The following is a 21,717-nucleotide window of genomic DNA, read 5'->3' as shown; positions in this document are numbered from 1 at the left end:
CCTTAAGATTATCGTAGAGCTTCTGTGATAGTTATTTTGAAAAAAAATTGATATAATGTCTGTGAGGCTGTAGCTCCATAATAACAGGGACTATATCTGTCTTGCTCGTTACTAATTTGCCAGTCTGGCATATGGTAGCACTCAAATGTTTATGGAATAAATGACTAGACGATATGGTTATTCTAAGAAATTCAGAAGGATGTCATATTAAAGTATAGGGAGTACCATGATGTGGCCCTACTCTGGAGACTGCATCATAGAGAAACTTTGCACAGTTATTAATATAAAGTAATATATCTATGAATATTATATAGGGCATCCTGGAGATCTTTGCTGTTATATTTTAGAAAGAAATATTATTTCTTGGTCTATGGATGTCAACGTATTTATTCCATTAAATCTATTTGTTTGAATAAATAAACTTTTCTGTAGTGCTTATGAGCATGGACTAGGCTGGGCACAGTGGCTCAGGCCTGCTACTTTGGGAGGCCAAAGTGAGAGGATTGTTTAAGACCAGGACTTTGAGACTACAGTAGGCTATGATTGCACCACTGCACTCCATCCTGGGCAACAGCAAGACTCTCTTTAAAAAAAAAAAAAAAAAAAAAAAAAAAAAAAAGGGTTGGGGGGGGGGGGTCCCAACTTTAATCCCAACCCTTTTGGGGGGGGGGTTGGGGTAGCGCGAACACCACCCACGCCCCCCGCCCAAGAAAAAAAGGGGGGGCCCCCCTCCAAAAAAAAAAAAAAAAAAAAAAAAAAAAGAGCATGGACTGGGCGTGGTGGCTCACATCTGTAATCCTAGCACTTTGGGAGGTCGAGGCAGGCAGATCACAAGGTCAGGAGATCGAGACCATCCTGGTTAACATGGTGAAACCCCGTCTCTACTAAAAATACAAAAACTTGGTTGGGCCTGGTGGCATGCACCTGTAGTCCCAGCTGCTCTGGAGGCTGAGGCAGGAGAATCACTTGNAAAAAAAGCATGGACAAAAGTCAAGTAGACCTCAATTCAAGTCTAAATTGTATTAGCCTTTTGAAGAATCCTCAGTTTCCCAATAATACCTACCACATAGGATCATTCCAAGGATTACAAGAGATCACACATGTAAAATGTTGAGTGCATTATCTGGCCTATAGTTACTCAGTAAGGTTAACTATTATCATTAAGACAGGGTGAAACCCTGACTCAACTAAAAATATAAAAATTAGCCAGGCATGGTGGTGGGTTCCCGAAATTCCAGCTACTTGGGAGGCTGAGGCAGATAATTGATTAAACTCTGGAGGCAGAGTTTGCAGTGAGCTGATATTGCGCCACTGCACTCCACTGCCATGTGCCACTGGGCAACAGAGCGAGACTGCATCTCAAAAAAAATAAATAAATAAAAATTAAAAAAAGGGCTGGGCGGCACGGTGGCTCACACCTGTAATCCCAGCACTTTGGGAGGCCAAGGCGGGTGGATCACGAGGTCAGGAGTTTGAGACTAGCCTGACCAACATGGTAAAACCTTGTCTCTACTAAAAATACAAAATTAGCAAGGCGTGGTGGCGCACACCTGTAATCCCAGCTACTTGGGAGACTGGGGCAGGAGAATCGCTTGAACCCAAAGGGGCGGAGGTTGTAGTGAGCCAAGATCACGCCATTGCACTCCAGCCTGGGCAACAGAACAAGACTCTGTCTCAAAAAAGAAAAAAAAATGTAGTCCCTTGGTTTACCCAAGATTTAGTTGAATTTTATTTGAAATCTGACTTCACAAGTCAGTCTAAATTTAGCTATATCTGTTGTGGGGAGTGATGGAGTTGTTGCCGTCCATTGAAAGGGCATATGATTAAAAACTTAAAAGACCCATTCCTTTTATGTAGGTCTGTTTAAATATTTTTGAAGACACTCCTCTTATTAACTTTTTTTTTTGGTTTTAGGAGAGATATGTGGCAAGCTTGATGCCTTTGCAGAAAAGTATTTCCCCATGGAAGGTATGAATATATTCAAATCTATTTGGGTCCTCTAACTGTAATTAACTTCTGTGAACATATCCACTCCTAATTTCTAAATATTATATTTCCTGTTTTCTAGAGTCCACCTCAATTAAGACAGTTTCTTCCAGAAGAATTTATGAAAACACTTGAGAAAACAGGACCTCAGCTAACCTCTAGAATAAAAGGCGATTGGATTGGACTTTACCGGTTAGTCTTTTTTTCCTGTTTTACACCCATGTGTCGTGCTTTATTTAAAAACAAAACAAAAAACTAGACTTAAACTTATTCTTTTTAAAGAATTCTAAAGTTTGACATGGTTCTCTGAATAGGAAAGGTATTGAGGAAAGGAAATAAGTTATAATCAAACTTTACTTTTTTAAAATGTATTTTTATAGGCATTTCCTAAAGTCTCCAAATTTTGATGGCTGGTTTAAGACCCGGAGGAAGGAAATGACCCAAAAATTGGAGGCACTCCATCTAGAAGCTCTTTGTGAAGAGGTTCGAAAACTGTGTGTTTGTGTAATGATTAACAACTGTTGAAAATAAAGATAATTATGCTTAGAGGTTGAAGATTGTACCCTGTATCCACTCTTTATAAATAGTAATAATGACTAACTTTTCTAGATCATGTGCTGTGTGCCAAGGACATTATAGGGGCTTTATATAGATAATCTCTTTTAATCTTTACAATGATTCTTTGAGGTAGGTGTGTTATGAACTACATTATGGGAAACATTTGGCTTAGAAGTTAAATGACTTGCCTCAGATCACATCCCTGCTAAGTAGTGGAGCCAACAGTGTGCTGGAGTCCACTTGCATTGGCTCACAAGAGCCAACTGTGCACATCTCTTCTCTGTGCACATCTCTTCTCAGCTCTGCATTCAGTGACCTCAGGTTGGCAGCTTGAAATAGCCTACAGTGGGAGTACTACACCACAGAAATTGGCAAATGCGACAAACCAGAGACCTGTTTTGGAGAACCACTTGTTAAATACGTACCAGCACATTACTGGGTAGAGTAAGGATTGTAATCCAAAAAGCCTAACTCCACATCTTTTGCTGTTACGATGTATTTACCTTTTTTAGTTAGTATTAACACTTTTAAAATGTGGACTGATTTTTTTTTTTTTATGTTCTGTATTACCAGGCTATTTTAAATTAAACTACTTATGAAAATAAAAGGGATAGTCTTACTTTTATTTATATTTAGCTTTAAATGCAAGGCATACTAGCCTCAGTGATAACTTTCTGCTCATAAACTCCCAGTGACTGTGGCTTTGCAAAAAGGAATCTGATGAATGCACCTGCAACATAAGCCCAGGAAGAGCTTATCTGAAAACATGAAGTTTACATCCAGTAGTAAATTCATGTTCAGTTCTTTTGATTTGTTAACAAATGTTCCTTATAAATTAGTCACTACTTAGTGGCAGTGGGGGTTACTATTACAGTTTGAGTTGCAATTTTGTTTTTCTTGCTTGATCTAAAAAAGCCACCTCAGTACATTTTGTTTTACTTCCAAATATGAGACAATTATTCTGGCTAATGCAGAAAATTAACAGTTATTAGAATATTATGAGAATTATTCCTACACTATAATGCTATATCTGGGTTAAATACTTTGTTCTCCTTTTCCTTCTTGTCTTTCCTTCACAGTAGCCTTACCTATTGAAATAGAGGTTTGAATATTATTTTGAGAATTGACTGATTTGGGATTTTATTTATTCTAGGACTTACTTCTCTGGATCCAGAAACACACAGAAGTAGAAACAGTAGACCTTGTCTTGAAGCTGAAAAACAAGCTGGTATGTAGCCAAAACAGCCAATGATTAAATTGACTTTTCTGTGAAGATATTTTCCTCTCATATGAGCTGACAACCCATGATAGTTCACAGAAGTAACTTTTTAAATGAGAGGGCTTGAAATTGGTCAATTGATGGTAGACATTGCTGAAAATACTTGGTCACTGAAACAGACCATAATGATGCCATATTATTTTCTAACATTATCTACATAGAATCTAATAAGCTCTATCAAAACATTGTTGCTTATATTTCTAGGTATTATTATGAATTTACATAGAAGCCTTTTACTGAGCTCAATAACGTATTGTTTAAATGGAATGCTCCTTGCTTTTTTAGTTTCTGTAAATTTTGGTCTAAGACTGAAAGTATCCAATTGTTAGACCTTTAAAATGGTTTATTTAGAGAATGTAATGTATTAATACAGATGCTGAGGTTAATTTAAATGCTATGAAATGTCCTTATGTAGTTGCAGGCTGATCGAGAGCACTTACCTGTGAAACCTGACACTATGGAAAAGTTACGGACACACATAGATGCCATTATCTTAGCATTGCCAGAGGACCTGCAAGGCATACTGCTCAAAACGGGCATGACATGATATTTGCCAAGATTTTCCAGCCAAAAAGGATTATGCATCAGGAAGCATACTGACATTTCAACCAGACGCACAAAGGAGATCTCTCAGTGGCAGCAGAGTGGAGAATTGCCATGAATGCTAGTTACAGGGTAGAAAGACTGTATTGTATAAACAGAACTTTTTAGTGCATTATTTTTAAAGTGGATATCTGTGGTGGTTCCACTTTAATACTGAAACACCGAAAGGCATTTCTATATTTTTAATCATGTTCTAAAGTGCTCTTATGAGAGACTTGGGGGCCATCAGTATTAGTGATTTCATACTGCAGTGCTGGCATTGCAGATATTTTTTTAAATCGGTGCTGCTTTGCCCAATCATGTTAAAACTCAGGGGGATATAAAAATAACATTCACACTGGCTATCTTCTTCAGAACAGAAAGACTGAACTGTCCTATGGCTAGAAGGAATTGATGCTTATGTAGTGCCTTCTGTTGTCCTACATGTTTCACAGTTCAGCTGCTAGTCTTGAACCTTTTCCTTAGCTTCATTATGATATGTAATTTTATAAGGTATTCTGTTGAGTGATCATTGTTTAAAAAAAATATTTCTTGCTACCCATTGTGTTTATTAATATACATGATGGGTTTTTTCAGTTGTCATACAGATTTTCATTATTTTCTCTTCCATTTTCAAAATTTAATCTTACCAGTTTCTCCAAAGACAAGGAGGCATCTAGTATTAATTATGGGAGAGTTTATTTTCTCTTACCCCTTACTAATTTAAACATTAGGCCAGGTACAGTGGCTCACACCTGGAATCCTAGCACTTTGGGAGGCCAAGGCGGACAGGTCACCTTAGGTCAGGAGTTCAAGACCAGCCTGGCCAACGTGGTGAAACCCCATCTCTACTAAAAATACAAAAATTAGCCAGGCATGGTGGCACACACCTGTAATACCAGCTACTTGGGAGGCTGAGATGCGAGAATCACTTGAACCTGGGAGGCAGAGGTTGCAGTGAGCTGAGATTACACCACTGGACTCCAGCTTGGGTGACATAGTGAGACTTTGTCTCAACAAAAATAAAAAATTAATAAATACTAATTTAAATATTATTAAATGTTTAAATTAATGAATTTGGATGCTTTTCAAAGACATTTTAATTATAAATCTCATAATCAGCTATTTTTTTAAACTGAACTATTCTTATTTCAAAGGCATTCATGAGTTTTTTATGTGATACTTATTTGAGTGATGATAAGATTGATGTCAGGCATTATTTGTTTGATAGTGTTTTATTTTTCTCAACATTAATATTTCTCAGAACACTTTTCCTACTGTTGTTTGACATGGAAACTTTTGCATGAGTCAGTGTTATGGTTAGCTTTTGTTGTTGTTGTTTTTGTTTCTGTTTTGTTTAAACAATACTACCTTGCCAAAAATAGAAGAATGTGATTTGGTAGAGTAAGGTTGTTTTTTTTGTTTTTTAATAAAAGTAATTTCCCGCGAAAACCCCTTTTTTTTTTTTTTTTTTTGAGACGGAGTTTCACTCATTGCCCAGGCCGGAGTGCAATGGGTGCAATCTTGGCTCACTGCAACCTACACCTGCCGGGTTCAAGCAATTCTCCTGCCTCAGCCTCCCAAGTAGCTGGGATTACAGGCATGCGCTACCACGCCTGGCTGATTTTGTATTTTTAGTAGAGACGGGGTTTCTGTTTGTTGGTCAGGCTGGTCTCAAACTCCCAACCTCAAGTGATCCGCCTGCCTTGGCCTCCTAAAGTGCTGGGATTACAGGCGTGAGCCACCGCGCCTGGCCAGAAGCCACTAATTAAAATAGGCACACATGACACAGCATGTGGTTAATAGCTGTGTCTTGAATTATCCTCTAAATAACCAAATTTAGTTGTATGTATTTGTAAAGGATATGGCTTCAGAAGCTATCTTTTGTTCTCTTGCTATAACCTTTAAGGGCATTCCTGACCCAAGAAAGATTCCTTGCATTTGTAACTGTGGTCTAATACCCAAATGTGCCCTGTTCTTATGGATACAGTCTCTTGAAGCATACCTCAAAGTCATAGAGAGAATATGGCATTCAAGAAATCATTTGCCTTGGATCATATGAGTTATTTTGTGAAACAACAGCTGACTTTTCAGAAAAGGGGCAACTACTTTTATATGCTAAAAGTATTTCATAACTTTCTGGGAAACCTTATTTAGGTATAAATGGTTATCTTATTATTTTTCAAAAAGGTATATTTTAATAATCGTACAATTTATATACAGTTTGTGACCAGAATTTGCAAGTTGTTGGTGTCCATATCAAGGATCTTTTAAATTATACCACTTCAGGATGTATCATTTCAAGTTTATTTTGCACAGCTAAACAGTAGCAAAAGATGCCAGTTAGCATGATAATGGTGTCTTCATTTTTACTGTATTTAACTGAAACCTAACACATGTTGAAAACCGTATCATACCTAGTTTATCTCTTAATTTCAAACTATGTACTTGTAAAAATGATGTAAATTTGCATTGGGAACCTGAGAAAGACTGACTGATAATTTTGGTTTGTGATTTTCAGATTTGTCCTTTTTTTTTTTTTAAGAAGACTTTGTTACTATGTAAACCCTGACATTAAATGTTTTATCTCTACCAGCATCAGGAGGAATCACTGCTTTAAGGGTATTATGTAATGCCTAGTGCCTTCTATTTACAGTGAAAAAGAGGTTTTTATGAAGGCATTTATGGTCATTACCAAAAACTAAATTAAAGGCCTTGGATTTTAAAGCACTTGGATATTTTGTGTTATTTCTGAGTGGGGTTGGACTACTTGGAGAAAATGCATAGTTAATGAAACTTGTGCATTATGAGATTCCTTTTGTTTCCTGCCAGATTGTTTGTTTTTTTAAGGACTTCAAATGAAAACCCTGTGTACTTCACTATGAACAGGTAACCAATTCTGTTTAGACAGATCAGTTAAGTGGCTGCCTATCTTTCCTAGCACTGCATTGATTTTATGAAATATTCTGGTAAAAATATTGGCCGTATGTATTGGCTCATACCTATAATCTCAGCACTTCAGGAGGCTGAGGCAGGAGGGTCGTTTAAGCTCAGGAGTTCAAGATCTGCCTAGGCAACAAAGTGAGACCCCGTCTCTACAAAAAAATCAAAAAATTAGCAGAGCATGGTGGCACACGCCTGCAGTCCCAGCTACTCAGGTGGCTCAGGCGGGCGAGGGGATGGCCTCAGTCTAGGAGGTAGAGGCTGTGGTGAGCCATAATCACACCATTGCACTCCAGCCTGGGTGACAGAGCAAGACCTCTCTCAAAAAAATGTTTTAGTTGCTAGATTCTCCTTCATCTGCTACCTTTTTTAAAACCCAAATCTCCAATTATTTTTACTTCTTTCTCTTATTTTTTAAAAGTAGCAACTACATTATATTATTCTTTTTTTTTTTTTTTTTCTTGAGACGGAGTCTCACACTGTCACCCAGGCTGGAGTGCAGTGGTATGATCTCTGCTCACTGCAACCTCCACCTCCCAGGTTGAAGCCATCCTCCTGCCTCGGCCTCTCAAGTAGCTGGGATTACAGGTATGTGCCACCACACCTGACTAATTTTTGTATTTTTAGTAGAGACAGGGTTTCACCATGTTGGCCAGGCTGGTCTTGAACTTCTGACATCAAGTGATCCGTCTTGGCTTGCCAAAATCCTGGGATTACATGCATGAGCCACTGTACCTGAGACCCCATCTCTAAAAAAAGTTTTTTAAAAGTAGTCAGACATGGTGGTACATGCCTGTGGTCCCAGCTACTCGGGAGGCTAAGGTGGGGGGATAGTGTGTGCCCAGGAGTTGGAGGCTGCAGTGAGCTGTCATCATGCCATTTCACTCAGCCTAAACAGCAGAGTGAGACCCTGTCTATAAAAGAAAAAATATTTTTAAAAGAAAAAATTTTTTTAAAAAATTTTAAAAGATTTTGTTGTTCAATAATCATGCCTCATTCCGTTTTACTAGCTTTACCACTAGACTTGCATTCTTCTGTTTATTTTTGCCTCCCCATTCTTGTCATCATTATACTATTTTTGTCTTAACCATTAGAAAGCCAGACTTCATAGATCCTACATGTTTTTGCCTGTCCCTCACATTTTTCCATGTCAGCCAGTCTGAATACATTATGGTATAAATTGCTTCTACATTGACTGAAATACTTTTGGAAAATAGTAACTTTATATTCCAGAGTTATACTTCTTATTAAGTGAATGATTTTGTTTTTGAGAGGGAGTCTTGTTCTGTCACCCAGGCTGGAGTGCAATGGCGCCATCTCGGCTCACTGCAACCTCCACCTCCGAGGTTCAAGCTATTCTCCTGCCTGAGCCTCCCGAGTAGCTGGGATTACAGGCGTGCATCACCACACCCAGCTAATTTTTGTGCTTTTAGTCGAGACAGGGTTTTACCATGTTGGTCAGGTTGGTCTCAAACTCCTGACCTCAGGTGATCCACCCGCCTCAGCCTCCCAAAGTGCTGGGATTACAGGTGTGAGCCACTGCGCCCAGCCTTAATTGAATGAAATTTTATACTTCAATAGGAAACTTGAAATGATTGCATTCATTTAATGAAATGAGCAAATATTTTTATAATCAGAGGCTCTGGTGGTAGAACTCAACAAATCAGTTTTTTGTTTGTTCATTTGTTGTTGTTTTGTGGAGATGAGTTCTCGCTATAGTGCCCAGGCTGGTCTGAAACTCCTTGGGCTCAAGCAATCCTCCTGCCTCCACCTCCCAAAGTACTGGGATTACAGGCGTTAGCCACCTTACCCAGCCACAAATCATACTTTTTAAAAACAGCTTTATTGAGGTACAATAGACATACAATAAGCTGAACATACTTAAATTATATAATTTGATACGTTTTCACATTTGAATACACCCATAAAACCGTCATCACAGCCAAGATAGTGAACATATTCATCACCCCCAAAATTTCCTTATGCCCATTTGCACTCCTTTCTGTCTCCCCCAAACAACTATTATAGATGTTTTCTGTTGCTATAGTTTGTATTTTCTAGAGTTTTATGTAAGTGGAATCATACAGTATATATACTCTTTCTGTTTTTTTGGGGGGAGGAGGTCTGACTTCTTTCACTCAGCGTTGTGATTTTGAGATTCATTCATGTTGTTGCCTGTATCAGCAGGTCATTTCTTCTTATTGGTAAGTAGTATTGTGTTATAGGGGTATAACACATTTTTTACCCACTTACCTGTTGATAGACATTTGGATTGTTTCTAGTTTTTGGCTATTACAGATAAAGCTGCTGTGAACTCATGTACTAGTCCTTGGATGGACATATATTTCTTTTTTTCTTATGTAAATACCTAGGAGTGGTATGAGGGGGATGTCTTGGTCATATGGTAGGTGAATGTTTAACTTTTTAAAGAGATTGCCAAACTGTCCCAAAGTGGTTGTACTATTTTATTTCTAGGAGTATTGTATGAAAGTTCCACGTCCCAACTAACATTTGGTATGGTCAGCCTTTTTAATGTCAGCCATTCTAATAGGTTTGTATTGGTACCTTATTGAGGTTTTAATTTACATTTTGCTAATGACCTTTGATGCTGAGCATCTTTTCATGTGCTTATTAGCCTTCTCTGTATCTTGTTGGTAAAGTGCTCCAAGCTTTTGCTTATTATGTAACTTCCTATGGTTGTGCCTTGAGAGTTCTCTATAATGTTCTTTTTGTTTGTTTGTTTTGGTTTTGGTTTGGTTTGGTTTTTGAGATGGAGTCTTACTCTGTTGCCCAGGCTGGAATACAGTGGCACCATCTTGGCTCACTGCAACTTCCACCTCCCGGGTTCAAGTGATTCCCCTGCCTCAGCCTCCTGAGTAGCTAGGATTACAGACACCCACCACCATGCCTGGCTAATTTTTGTATTTTTAGTAGAGATGGGGTTTCGCCATGTTGACCAGGCTGGTCTTGGACTCTTGATCTTAAGTGATCCACCCACCTTGGCCTCCCAAAGTGCTGGGATTACAGGTGTGAGCCACTGAGCCCAGCCAGAGTTCTCCATATGTTCTTGATACAAGTTCTTTTTCAGATACATGCATTGCAAAGATCCCCCCACCCCTAGTTTATGACTGTTTTTTTCATTTTTAAAAGTGTCTTTTGAAAAGCAGTTTTTTTTTTGTTTGTTTGTTTGTTTTTTTGAGACGGAGTTTCACTCTGTGGCCCAGGCTGGAGTGCAGTGGCCAGATCTCAGCTCACTGCAAGCTCCGCCTCCCAGGTTTACGCCATTCTCCCGCCTCAGCCTCCCGAGTAGCTGGGACTACAGGCGCCCGCCACCTCACCCGGCTAGTTTTTTTTTTTTTGTATTTTTTAGTAGAGACGGGGTTTCACCGTGTTAGCCAGGATGGTCTCGATCTCCTGACCTCGTGATCCGCCCGTCTCGGCCTCCCAAAGTGCTGGGATTACAGGCTTGAGCCACCGCGCCCGGCCGTTGAAAAGCAGTTTTTAATTTTGATTTAGTTCAACTTATGAATTTGTTCTTTTAAGTTTGTGTTCTTACCCAAGGTCACAAAGACCTGTGTTTTTTTCTATTATTTTTATTTTTGTTTTTTTGAGATGGACTCTTGCTCTGTCATCCAGGCTGGAGTGCAGTGGTGCAATCTCAGCTCACTGCAACCTCTGCCTCCCGGGTTCAAGCAATTCTCCTGCCTCAGCCTCCCCAGTAGCTGGGATTACAGGCGTGCACCACCGCGCCTGGCTAATTTTTGTATTTTTAGAAGAGATAGGGTTTCACCATATTGGTCAGGCTGGTCTCCAACTCCTGACCTCAAGTGATCCGCCTGCCTCAGCCCCTCAAAGTGCTAGGATTATAGGTGTTAGCCAACACGCTCAGCCTCTGCTAGCAGTTTTACAGTTCTAGGTTTTGCATTTAGGTGTATAAACCATTTGGAATTAGTTTTAGTGTGTATGTGAAGTATGCATTTAATGGGTTTTTTTTTTTGTTTTTTGCATATGAATATTAATTGTCCCAGCACCATTTGTTGAAAGGTGATTATTATTGCCAAAAATCAGTTGCATTGGCTTTGTGGTACCTTTGTCAAAATTCAGTTGTCCATATATATATATGTGGGTTTATTTTTACACTTCCTATTCTGTGCCACTATTCTGTATATGTCTATCTTTATGCCAGTACCACATTGCTTGATTACTGTAGCTTTATTGTTGAAACTGGTTGGTGTTAGCCCTCCAGTTTGTGTCCTTTTTAAAGGCTGTTTTGCTTACTTAATTACTTTATATTTCCATACAAATTCTAGAATCAGCTTATGAATTTCTACACAAATTCTTGCTGGGATTTTGATTGGGATTGCATTGAATTTATGGATCAATTTGAGGGAGAATTGAATAATTTCAAGTCTTCTGAACCATGAACAAAGTATATGTATGTTTGTTTTCCATTTATTATATGTTTTAATTTCAGCAATATTTTGTAATTATCAACACAAGTCTATCATATCTTCTGTCAGATTTATCTCTAAGCCTATCATATTTTGATGTTGCAAATGATATTTTAAAATTTTAAATTTACAATTTTCAAAATTTAGTTCGAAATACTAGTATTGTACATATATATATATATTGATCTTGTATCCTATAATCTTGCTATACTCATTCTAGTAGCCTTTTTTGAAGATTCCATCAGATTTTTTACATAGAAGACTATGCCATCTGTGATTAAAGACTGTTTTACTTCTTTCCAATCTGGGTGACCTTTATTTATTTTTCTTTGATTACACTGGCTAGAATCCCCAATGCAATGTTGAATAGCATTGGTAAGAGCTGACATACTCATTTTTAAACATTTTTCTTTTTTAAAACTTTTTTTTTTTTTTAAGAGGGGTTTCCACTATGTTGCTCTCAAACTCCTGGGCTCAAATGATCCTCCTGCGTCAGCCTCCTGAGTAGTTGGGATTACAGACATGTACCACTTTGTCCAGGTCTTTCTGATCTTAAAAGCATTCAATTTTTCTTTTCTTTTACTTTTTTTTTTTGAGATGGAGTCCTGCTCTGTCACCCAGACTGGAGTGCAGTGGCACGATCTTGGCTCACTGCAGCCTCCATCTCCCAGGTTCAATTGATTCTCCTGTCTTAGCCTCCTGAGTAGCTGGGACTACAGGTGCCCGCCACTGTGCCCAGCTAATTTTTGTATTTGTAATTGACACGGGGTTTTACCATCTTGGCCAGGCTGGTCTCAAACTCCTGATCTGGTGATTCACCCACCTCAGCCTCCCAAAGTGCTGGGATTACAGGCGTGAGCCACCATGCTTGGCCTCAATTTTTCATCACTAATTATGATACTAGCTGTAGGTTTTTTATAGATGTTCTTTTTTTTTTTTTTTTTGAGATAGAGTCTTGCTCTGTTGCCCAGGCTGGAGTGCAATGGCATGATCTTGGCTTACTGCGATCTCCACCTCCCGAGTTCAAGCGATTCTCCTGCCTCAGCCTCCTGAGTAGCTGGGACTACAGGCCCACCACCATGCCCAGCTAATTTTTGTGTTTTAGTAGAGATGGGGTTCCACCATGTTTGCTAGGATCGTCTCCAACATCTGACATCATGATCCATCTGCCTTGGCTTCCAAAGTGCTAGGATTACAGGCGTGAGCCACTGCACCCAGCAAAAATAACGATGGCTAGACACCATGAAGTAGGTGGCAATGCCTTAACCGTATACATGTTGTCAGGCCTGAGGGCCTCTTCCATCCTTGCCAAGGGAGGTGCTAACCTTCTCTCCTTTCATACAACACGTAGACATTCTTTATCAAGTTGATGAAGTCCCCTTCTGTTTCTAGTTTGCCTGAGAGGTGTTTTATTTATTTATTTATTTATTTATTTTTTGAGGCGGAGTCTCGCTCTGTCGCCCAGGCTGGAGTACAGTGGCGTGATCTTAGCTCACTGCAAACTCCACCTACTGGGTTCACACCATTCTCCTGCCTCAGCCTCCTGAGGTGCTGGGACTACAGGCGCCTGCCACCACACTGGGCTAATTTTTTGTATTTTTAGTAGAGACGGGGTTTCACCGTGTTAGCCAGGATGGCCTCGATCTCCTGACCTCGTGATCCGCCCGCCTTGGCCTCCCAAAGTGCTGGGATTACAGGCATGAGCCACCGTGCCTGGCCTGCCTGAGAGTTTTTATCAATAACGGGCTACATATAAACTATTTAACAAATGTATTTAATTTGTTAAATCTATTTATCAAATAATTTAATTTGTTAATTAACAAGTGTGTATATTAATATACATTTAACAAATATATTTGACAAACACATTTGTTGGCTGGGTGGAGTGGCTTACACCTGTAATCCCAGCACTTTGAGATGCTGAGGCAAGCAGATCACTTGAGCCCAGGAGTTTGAGACTAGCCTGGGCAACATGGTGAAACCCTGTCTCTACTAAAAATACAAAATTAGCCTGGCGTGGTGGTGCATGCCTGTAATCCCAGCTACTCGGGAGGCTGAGGCAGGAGAATTGCTTGAACCCGGGAGGCAGAGGTTGCGGTGAGCTGAGATCACGCCATTACACTCCAGCCTGGGCAACAAGAGTGAAACTCTGTCTCAAAAAAACAAAAACAAAAACAAAAACAAACTAAAATTAAGCGGGGCATGGTGGTTCATGCTTTTAGTCCCTGCTACTTGGGAGACTGAGATGGGAGGATTGATTGAGCCCGGGAGGTTGAGGCTGCAGTGAGCCATCATGGTACCATGCACTTAAGCCTGGGCAACAGAGTGAGACCCTGTTTCAAAAAACAAACAAAAAAAACCTCATGGTAAAACAAATGCTTTTGTACCTGCATCTATTGAAATGACTGTATAGCCTTTTTAATTTGTAAATATGATTCATTTATGTTAAACCAACTCTATTCCTGTTATTAAAATCATTTATCAAATCAATAGAATTTCTTTAAGATTCAGAGAGGATATGTGCAGGTTTGTTACATGGATATATTGTGTGATGCTGAGATTTGGGCTTCTAATGATCCCGTCCCTGAAGTAGTGGACATAGTACCTTATAAGTACTTTTTTAGCTGTTGCCTCCCTTCCTTCCTCCTCACTTTTGGAATCCCCAGTGTTTATTGTTCCCATCTTTGTGTCTGTGTGTACCCAGTGTTTAGTTCCCACTTACAGGTGAGAACCTGTAGCATTTGGTTTTCTGTTTCTGCATTAATTTGCTTAGGATAATAGCCTCCAGCTGCAACCACCTTGTTGCAAAGGACTCTATTTTGTTCTTTTTTATGGGTATATAGTATTCCTTGGTGTATATGTACCACACTTTATTTATTTATTTATTTATTTATTTATTTATTTATTTATTTATTTTTGAGGCAGAGTCTCACTCTGTTGCCCAGGCTAGAGTGTGGTGGCACGATTTTGGCTTACTGCAGCCTTGACCTCCCAGGCTGAAGGGGTCCCCCCACCTCAGCCTTCCTGGTAGCTGGGACCACAGGTGTGTGCCCCTACACTTGGCTAATTTTTTAAAAATAATTTTTGTAGAGATGAGGTTTCACAGTGTTGCCCAGGCTGGTCTCAAACTCCTGGGCTCAAGTGATCCTCCCACTTTGGCCTCCCAAAGTGCTAGAATTACAGGTGTGAGCCACCAAGCCTTGCCCTATCCACTCTTGATGGGCACCTGGGTAGATTCCATGTCTTTGTTATTGTGACTAGTGCTGCAATAAAGACGTGAGTCCAGGTGTTTTTTTGGTAGAATGATTTATTTTCCTTTGGGTATATACCCTGTAATGGGATTGCTAGGTCAAATGATAGTTCTATTTTTATTTTGAGAAATCTCCAAACTGCTTTCCACAGGGACTGAACTAATCTGCATTCCTACCAATGGCATATAAGCATTCCCTTTTTCTCCACAACCTTGCCAACATCTGTTATTTTTTGACTTTTTAATAACAGCCATTCTGACTGGTGTGAGATGGTATCTCATTGTGGTTTTGAGTCACATCTGTAGAATTTTTTATTAGACAGGGTCTTGCTTTGTCACTCAGGCTGGAGTGCAGTGGTTTGATCATAGCTCACTGCATCCTTGACCTCCTGGGCTTAAGCAACCCTCTAGCCTCAGCCTCCAAGTAACTGGGACTACAGGCTTGTGTCACTACACCTGGCTAATTTTTAAATTTTTTGTAGAGATGAGGTTTCACTGTGTTACCCAGGCTGGTCTCGAACTCCTGAGCTCAAATGATCCTCCTGCTTCAGCCTCCCAAAGTGCAAGGATCACAGACACGAGTCACTGTGCCTGGCCTATAATTTTTTTATGATCTTTGCTAATTTTTTTTTGAAAATTTCATCTATGTTCATGAGACATACTGGTTTGTCATTTTTTTGGTAATGTCTTTGTCTGCTTTTGGTATCAGGCTTCATAGAATGAGTTGGAAGTTTGTGTCAAATTGGTATTATATCTTCCTTAAAGGTCTGGTAGAATCTACCAGTTAAGCTATTTGGACCTAGAATTTTCTGTGGGATGGTATTTTACCACATTTTTGGTTTTTAAAATAGATACAAGGCTATTAAGGTAGTCTATTTCTTCTCCTCTTCCTCCTCTTCCTCATTTATTCTTTCTCCTTCTCTTTCTTCTTCTTTCTCCTCCTCCTCCTCTTCTTTCTCTTCCTCCTCTTCTTCTTCTCCTCCTCCTCCACTTCCCCTGCTCCTCCTCCTCCTTTCCTTCTTCTTCTTCCTTCTTTTTTCTTTGGGACAAGGTCTCACTTTGTAGCCCAGGCTACTACAGTGGTGCACTCATGTCTCACTGCAGCCTCTCTCTGCTGGGCTCAAGTGATCCTGCCACATCAGCCTCCTGAGTAGCTGGGAGTACAGCCGTACATCACCACACCTGGCTAATTTTTTGTATTTTTTTGTAGACATGAGGTTTTGCCATGTTGCCCAGGCTGCTTTCTAACTACTGGGCTCCAGTGATCCTCCTGCCTTGGCCTCTCAAAGTGCAAGGATTACAGGCATGAGCAGCACACCTGGCCTGTCTGTTTCTTCAAGTGAGCTTTGGTAGTTTGTCTTTCGAGAAATTTGTCCATTTCATCTAAATTGTCAAATTTATGGACATGAAATTACTCCCTCATTATCCTTTTAATATTTGGAGACCCTGTGGTGATGTAACCTCTCATTCCTGATATTAGAGGCTTAGAAGTTTTACTGATCTCAACCATGTTTTGGTTGTATTTATTGTATTTATTGATTTTCTGTAATTTTTTTTTTTCTTGAGACAGAGCCTCACTCCGTCATCCAGACTGGAGTGCAGTAGCATGATCTTGGCTCACTGCAACCTCCAACTCCCGGGTTCAAGCAATTCTCCTGCCTCAGCCTCCTGGGTTGCTGGGATTACAGGAGCATGCCACCACGCCCGGCTTTTATGTTTTTAGTAGAGATGAGGTTTCACCATGTTGGCCAGGCTAGTCTCAAACTCCTGACCTCAAATGATCTGCCTGCCTCAGTCTCCCAAGGTGCTGGCTCACGCCTGGCCTATATTTTTCTTTCAATTTCATAGAATTCTGCTTTTGTCTTTTGTTTACTTTGGTTTTAATTTTCTCTCTCTTTTTTTAGTTACTCAAGGCAGAAGTTGAAGTTGTTGACGTGAGACCATTCTTTTTTTCTAAGCCTTTAGTGCTATAAACTTCCCCCTATGTACTGCTTTAGTGTCATCACACAAATTCTAATATGTTCTATATTTATTTTCGTTCAGTTCAGAGTACCTTATAATTTTTTTTCTATGTGTACATATTGTTCAGCTCCTACTTATAAGTGAGATCATTAGTATTAACTTTCTGTTTGAGTTATTTCATTTAAGATAATGACTTCCAGTTCTTTTTCCTAGCACTTTGGGAGGCCGAGGTGGGTGAACTGCCTGAGCTCAGGAGTTCGAGACCAGCCTGGACAACACAGTGAAACCTCGTCTCTACTAAAATACAAAAAATTAGCCAGGTGCAGGGGTGGATGCCTGTAGTCCCAGGATTACAGGTGGAGCCACTGCCCGGCCATAAAAAAAACCTTTTCTTTTTTTGAGACACAGTCTCACTCTGTCACCCACGCTAGAGTGCAATGGCACAATCTCGGCTCACTGCAAACTCTGCCGCCTGGGTTCAAGCGATTCTCCTGCCTCAGCCTCCCAAGTAGCTGGGATTACAAGCGCCTGCCACTGTGCCTGGCTAATTTTTGTATTTTTTGTAGAGACCACCTTGGTCAGGCTGGTCTTGAACTCCTGACCTTTGTGTTTTTAGAAAAAAAGGATTACACCTGCCTCGGTCTCCCTCTACTAAAAAATACAAAAATAATTAGCTGGGCGTGGTGGCAGGCACCTGTAGTCGCAGCTACTTGGGAGGCTGAGGCAGGAGAATGGCGTGAACCCAGGAGGCGGAGCTTGCAGTGAGCCGAGATCGCGCCACTGCACTCCAGCCTGGGCGACAGAGCGAGACTCCGTCTCAAAAAAAAAAAAAAAAAAGGATTACAAGTGTGAGCCACCGTGTCCAGCAGGTGTCTTTTTTATATAATGACTTCTTGATCCATGGGTTATTTAGAAGGGTGTTATTTGGAGATTTCCCTTCAAAGTTTTTTTTCTAAAAACACAAACTAAAGCAGCAGATTTTCCAAAAATCTTTTGTTATTGACTTCTAATTTAATTTCAGTGTGGTCTGTGAACATACTTGGTATGACTTGAATCCTTTCCAATTTAAGATTTGTTTTATGGCCCAGAATATAGTTTCTCTTGGTAAATGTTCTGGGTACACACTTGAGAACAATGTGTATTTTGCTGTTGTTGGGTGGAGTGTTTTATAAATGTCAGTTAGGTCAAGTTGGCTGATAGTATTGTTCATGTCAGATTTTCTGCCTATTTGTTGTCATATATAAGAGAGGGCTATTGAAATCTCTTGATTATAATAATTATAATTTTGGATTCATGTATTCCTTGTTCTAAAATCTACTTTATCTGATATTAGAAGAATTATCCTAGCTTTCTTTTGACTAGTGTTAGCATGGTACATCTTTTCCATACTTACACTCTTAACCAATTTGTGTCTTTATGTTTCTTTTATTCTTTTTTTTTTTTTTTTTGAGACGGAGTCTCACTCTCTTGCCCAGGCTGGAGTGCAGTGGCGTGATCTTGGCTCACGGCAAACTGAGTTCACGCCTCCTGGGTTCACGCCATTCTCCTGCCTCAGCCTCCCGAGTAGCTGGGACTACAGGTGCCCGCCACTACGCCCGGCTAATTTTTTTGTATTTTTAGTAGAGACGGGGGTTTCACTGTGTTAGCCAGGATGGTCTCGATCTCCTGACCTCGTGATCCACCTGCCTCGGCTCCCAAAGTGCTGGGATTACAGGCGTGAGTCACAGGTGCGCCGCCTATGTCTTTATATTTTAGAAATGTATTTTTAGTAGAGATGGGGTTTCACTGTGTTAGCCAGGATGGTCTCGATCTCCTGACCTCGTGATCCACTCGCCTCGGCTCCCAAAGTGCTGGGATTACAGGCGTGAGCCACCACACCCGGACTAAAAAATTTCTAAAATATAAAGACATAGGCGGCGCACCTGTGACTCACGCCTGTAATCCCAGCACTTTGGGAGGCTGAGGTGGACAGATCACAAGGTCAGGAATTTGAGACCAACCTGACCAAGATGGTGAAACCCTGTCCCTACGAAAAATACAAAAATTAGCCAGGCGCAGTGGTGGGCGCTTGTAATCCCAGCTACTTGGGAGCCAAGAGGCAGGAGAATCGCTTGAACCTGGGTGGCAGAGGTTGCAGTAAGCCGAGATCGTGCCACTGCACTCTAGCCTGGGTGACAGAGAAACACTGTGTCTCAAAAAAAAAAAAAGAGTTTTTTTTTATGGCTGGGCAGTGGCTCATGCCTGTAATCCTAGCACTTTGGGAGGCCGAGGCAGGCAAATGGCCTGAGCTCAGCAGTTTGAGACCAGCCTGGGCAACACGGTGAAACCCCATCTCTACTAAAATGCAAAAAATTAGCTGGGTGTGGTGGTGGGCGCCTATAATCCCAGCTACTTGGGAGGCTGAGACAGGAGAATCACTTGAACCCGGGAGGTGGAGGTTGCAGTGAGCCGAGATCACACCACTGTACTCCAGCCTGAGTGACAGAGCGAGACTCTGTCTCCAAAAAAATGAAAAAAGGTTTTTTTTGTATATAGTTCATTCTTGCTTTTTTATTCAGATAATGTTTGCCTTTTTAATTGGTATGTTTGTATCATTTAATTATAGAGTTAGGTTTGAGTCTATTATCTTGCTATTTGTTTTCTATTTGTCTTATCTGCTCTTTGTTCTCTTTTTCCTTTTTTTCCTGGGTTCTTTCAAATTAATAGATTTTTTTTTTTTTTTTTAGGTGGACTCTCACTCTGTCAGCAGGCTGAAGTGCAGTGTCAAGATATCAGTATTTTTAGAAGACACGGGGTTTCACCATGTTGGCCAGGATAGTCTCAATCTCCTGGCTTTGTGATCCACCCGCCTCGGCCTCCCGAAGTGTTGGGACTAAGACGTGAGCCACTGTAATAGAATATTGCTAATGGTTTCACTTTCTCTCTTTTGAGTGATTATTAAGTATAATTCTTTTATTATTTTAGTGGTTACTTTAAGGTATATTGTATACATGTTTAACTTAACTAGTCTACCTTCAATTATATTATACCACTTCGTGTACAGAATAGGAATCTTACAATAACGTTTCCATTTTTTTATTTCAGTCCTTATATTATTGTTGATAAATTTTACTTTGGTGTGTTAAAACTCTCACAGTATGTTATTTTTGTTTAAACAGTTATCTTTTTTTAAAGAAAGTTTTAAATTGAAAAGTCAACATATATACTATTATACTTAATCTTTTCCTGTGCTATTTCCTTGGGTAGATCCATATTGTATCATTTTTCTTTTGCCTGAAACACTGCCTTTAACATTTCTGGTAGTGTAGGTATACTGTCAAGGAATTCTTTCAACTTTTGTGTGTCTGAAAGCATCTTTATTTTCCTTCTTTTATAAGATATTTTGCTGGATATATATTTCTAGGGTGACCTTTTTTACTTTCACTATTTTAAGGTGTTACTCCACTGTCTTCTTGCCTGCAATGTTTCCAGTGAGAAATATGATGTCACCCTTATCTTTGTTCCTATATGGTTACTAAGTCTCTTTTTCTCTGACTGCTTTTAAGATTTCCTCTTTATCACTGGTTTTGACTTATTTGATGGCAATATACTTTGACATAATTTTCTTCATGTTTCTTGTGCTTGGGGTTAGTAAAGCATCTGTACCTGTGGTTTAACCAAATTTGGGAAAATGTGGGTCATTGGTCATTATTTCGTAACATTTTTTTTTCTGTCCCTCTTCCCTTCTTTTAGGGACTTCAGTTACCCATGTATTAGGCTACCTGAGGCTATTTCACAGCTCACTGATGCTCTTCATTTTTCCTTTTTGACTCTTCTCTATTTCATTTTGAATAGCTCCTATTTCTATGAGTTTATTAATCTTTTCTTCTGTGTAGTTTAATCTACTATTCCATCTAGTGTATTTTTCATCTCAGACATTGTAGTTTTTATTTCTAGATGCTCAAGTCTTTTAAAAAATATCTTACATGTCTTTACTTATTTAAAGTAACATCTCTGTCAGTTCTATGTTGGTTTCAATTGATCGATTATTCTCATCATGATGGTCATGTATTCCTTCCTCTTTGCATGCCCAATAATTTTGGATTAGATGCCAGATTTTTACCTTGTTGGATATTGTGTATTTTTGTTTTACTTTAAATCCTTGTGAGCTTTGTTCTAGGATGTAAATGACTGGGAAATAATTTGATCCTTTCAGGTTTTTTATAATTTGTTAGGTAGATCCAGAGTAGTGCTCAATCTAGAATTATTTGTCATCAGTGAGGCAAGATCTTTTTGAGTACTCTACCCACTGTCCCACAGGTTATGGGTTTTTTTCAATCTGGCTGATAGGACCAGGCATTGTTCCCAGCCAACCCTGGGCACTGTTTCCTCTAACCTTACCTGTCAATTTTCCCCTTGGTTTTGGGTAGTTTGCTCAGATTCATGTGCTAATAAGTACTTTACTGAATATTCTAAGGAAACTTCTGCAGATTTCTCTTTCTGTGCTGCTCTCTCCTCTCTGGAATTCTGTCCTAAGGTTTGGTTTCCCTAGACTCTCAGCTCAAAGAGTCCACCAGGCTAACTGTGTTCCCGTTTCTGTGCTGCAACTTAGACACATTCCCAAGGCAATAAACTGGGGCAATCTCCCGGCTCCCTGCATTTGTGTCCTCTCTTTTAGGGATCATTGTCCTTTGATGCCTGATGTCCAGTGTCTTCAAAAACCATTA

The 21,717-nt window shown here is 39.8% G+C and overlaps 1 protein-coding gene across 4 annotated transcripts in view; it reads left to right on the top strand.

Moving 5' to 3' along the window:
- The window catches only part of DENND6A (DENN domain containing 6A), a 76,571-nt gene extending 69,436 nt beyond the window's left edge, over positions 1–7,135 (top strand). For 2 of the 4 annotated variants that reach the window (XM_017894145.1, XM_017894147.1), the window contains 5 exons: positions 1,915–1,968; positions 2,069–2,178; positions 2,367–2,469; positions 3,698–3,772; positions 4,239–5,256. In XM_017894145.1, the coding sequence (XP_017749634.1) occupies positions 1,915–1,968; positions 2,069–2,178; positions 2,367–2,469; positions 3,698–3,772; positions 4,239–4,370 (474 nt within the window). In that variant the 3' untranslated portion in view covers positions 4,371–5,256. Of the gene's footprint in view, positions 1–1,914; positions 1,969–2,068; positions 2,179–2,366; positions 2,470–3,697; positions 3,773–4,238 lie in introns of all 4 variants that reach the window. The other 2 variants (XM_017894144.1, XM_017894146.1) reach the window with 2 other exon arrangements.
- The last annotated feature ends 14,582 nt before the right edge of the window (positions 7,136–21,717 follow it).

The sequence above is a fragment of the Rhinopithecus bieti genome, unplaced genomic scaffold (genome assembly GCF_001698545.2).
Source record: "Rhinopithecus bieti isolate Rb0 unplaced genomic scaffold, ASM169854v2 scaffold_21649, whole genome shotgun sequence".
NCBI lineage: Eukaryota > Metazoa > Chordata > Mammalia > Primates > Cercopithecidae > Rhinopithecus > Rhinopithecus bieti.
The sequence above is the reverse complement of the archived record's forward strand: the minus strand, read 5'-3'. Positions and strand labels throughout refer to the sequence as shown.